Genomic DNA, 2,744 nt, shown 5'->3' on the forward strand with positions numbered 1-2,744 from the left:
GTGCAATGCCGCCCCCTGCAGATTTGCGGCCAATTGTATTGGATCGGGTTGATTTCCGGCGATGTCTGTCCGCCGCCTCAGAGCAGGCGGACAGGTTATGAAGGCTCGCCAGAAACACGGGGCATCAAGCTCCATACGGAGCTTGATAAATATGCACCTAATACAGTGTTTTACAATTCCAGTACATTATCGTGCGCTGGTATTACAAAGTGGAGCGCTAATATTTAAAGCTCCACTTGTAATCTAGCCCACTGTGTCAAGCGCATGATCTAAAGTTCCCTGCTCTGGTGAGATTATCTAAGAAGTCCTGTCAGTACTATGAGGTACCTCAAGCAATTTTACGAAGTCAAACTTTAGTTTGAGAGCTGTTTACCTTGCTATATAAAAGAGAAGCACTTGCAGTGCAAAATAATGATAAAAAAATATATTAAAAGGAAACATTTTGAAAAATGTCTCTCCATGCCAGCAAGTTTTTGGTCATCATGTCTTAAGCGTTTGACTGCATCTTTGATCTTTAAGAAACTATTTAAATTACATAAAAAAATCTTAGTAGGAAACATATTAACTGCAGTTTCAGATAACTAATTCCTTTTTGTTTTGTTTCCTTTTATAGTGAATTGTCAAAAAATACTTTACAACCTCAACTCTTACAGCTGAAGTGCCATTTTACTTGGACATTAAATGAAGAGATCTGTGAAATTGATGAGATAGAAGAGAGACAGTACGATCAGCTGGATTTTTTTACTTCTAAGAATAAATATATGGTTCACAATTTATTAAGTTATATAAAACATCTGAATGGTGATTACCCAGAAGCCATTTCTCTTTTAGAAAAAGCTGAAGAGATGATTCGTGAGGCATATGGGGATAAAGTAAACAGTAAATACCTTGTGACCTATGCTAACTATGCTTGGGTCTACTTTATGATGGAAGACTATGAAAAATCTAACATCTACTTAGAGAAGGTGAAAAGTATTTACAAAGAATATAAATTGTCATTGCACGATAACATTGAGTTATCTGATCTATATGGTGAACAGGGATGGTCTCTGCTGAAATTTTCTTCAAGGTTCTTTGACAAATCAAAAGAATGCTTTAAGAAAGCTCTTGAGACTGATCCAGATGACCCTGAGTGGAACGGAGGCTATGCAACCGCAGTGTATCGTATGGAAAGAACAAATCTGAACACCAGCCATGAATCTTTACCATTGTTGAAACGAGCTGTAGAACTAAATCCCAAGGATTCTGTGGTGAAGGCCCTTCTTGGCTTGAAACTTCAAAAGTTAAAGCAAAACAAAGAGGCAAGAAAGTGCATTGAAGAAGCTCTTGAGCAAACGCCTGACCTCCCATATTCACTTCGTTATGTTGCTCAATTTTACCGGAAGGAAGGAATGATTGATGAAGCTCTTCGTGTTTTGGAGAGAGCTGTAAACTTATTACCTAATTCTGGATTTCTTCATCATCAAATAGGATTGTGCTACAGGCAAAAAAAGACCCAATTGGTAACTGCAAGGGGATGGAGACAATATGATGTTTCCAATGATGAGGAAATAAACAGACTTATACAAAATGCCATATTTCATTTTGAAAAAGTCTTAGAACATAAAAAAGCTTTTGCATTTGCATTCAATGATTTAGCAAATATGTATAAAGAAGCAAAGGAATATGACAAAGCAGAAGAGACATTCCAAAAAGCTTTCAGCATTACATATCTTACAGCAAAAGAAAAGCAGCAACTCCATTTCAGTTATGGGCAGTTTCAACAATATTGCAGAAAATCAGAAGCTGATGCTATAAAACATTATAAAGAAGCGCTAAAAATACCAGAAAATATATTTGTGCGACAGAAATGTGAAAATGCTTTGAAAAAGTTAGCAAATAAAATGGTGAAAAGAAATGCTACTAGTGCCTATGGATATAGTTTGCTCGCGTTCATTTATAAGCTTAATCAGAAAAAAATGGATGCAATTCAATGTTATGAGAAAGCCTTAAAGCTTGATCCATATAATAAAGAATATCAGAGTGAGCTCCGTGACCTGAAATTGAATGTAGGTTAGAAATACCTAGATTATGACAGAAGACAAGAACAATTTGGAACATCAGTAATTTTTTTTAGATATATTTCCAAATATAGATGTTTCTGCTTATTATGCTAAAACGATTTATTTACCTATAAACTATACCAGGCTCCTAAAAAAACTTTTTATTTAGAGTATTTCTTCATATTGGATCTGCATTTGGGCCAATGATTTAATTCAGTAAATTTGAGGCAAAACAATGTTGCTTCATTTCTCATTTAATTTATTTACTGATTAAAATAGAGACTGCTAAAGTACAATCGGCTAGATTATGAGTTTTGCGGTATAAGTGAAAAAGCAGCGTTAAGGCTCTTTTTCACTACCGCTGGTATTACGAGTCTTGCAGGTTTAGCTGCACCACACACTTTTTTGGCCATAACGCAATGTAACTACTGCAGCTTTCCAAAAATGCTTTTTCAATGGGACTTCCTTTGCGCCGGTATTATGAGTTTGCCTGGGGGGCCAAAAAGTGAGCGGTACTCCCTATACCGTCAAAATCCATACCGTAAACTGAAAGTCAGTAGTTATGGGTTTTATGCTACAACGCCGTAACATAAAACTAATAACTAAAGTGCTAAAAAGTACACTTATAAACTACCTATTAACCCCTAAACCGAGGCCCTTCCGCATCACAAACACTAAAATAAATTTATTTACCCCTAATCT

At 35.9% G+C, this 2,744-nt stretch overlaps 1 protein-coding gene across 1 annotated transcript; it reads left to right on the plus strand.

Annotated features, from left to right (window-relative positions):
• Positions 1-318: 318 nt before the first annotated feature.
• LOC128640410 (interferon-induced protein with tetratricopeptide repeats 5-like) lies at positions 319-2,057 on the plus strand. The gene is made up of 2 exons (XM_053692898.1): positions 319-323; positions 614-2,057. The coding sequence occupies exons 1-2, from the start codon at positions 319-321 to the stop codon at positions 2,055-2,057; spliced, it is 1,449 nt and encodes a 482-aa protein (XP_053548873.1).
• Positions 2,058-2,744: the final 687 nt, after the last annotated feature.

The sequence above is a fragment of the Bombina bombina genome, chromosome 9, assembly GCF_027579735.1.
Source record: "Bombina bombina isolate aBomBom1 chromosome 9, aBomBom1.pri, whole genome shotgun sequence".
Taxonomy (NCBI): Eukaryota; Metazoa; Chordata; class Amphibia; order Anura; family Bombinatoridae; genus Bombina; species Bombina bombina.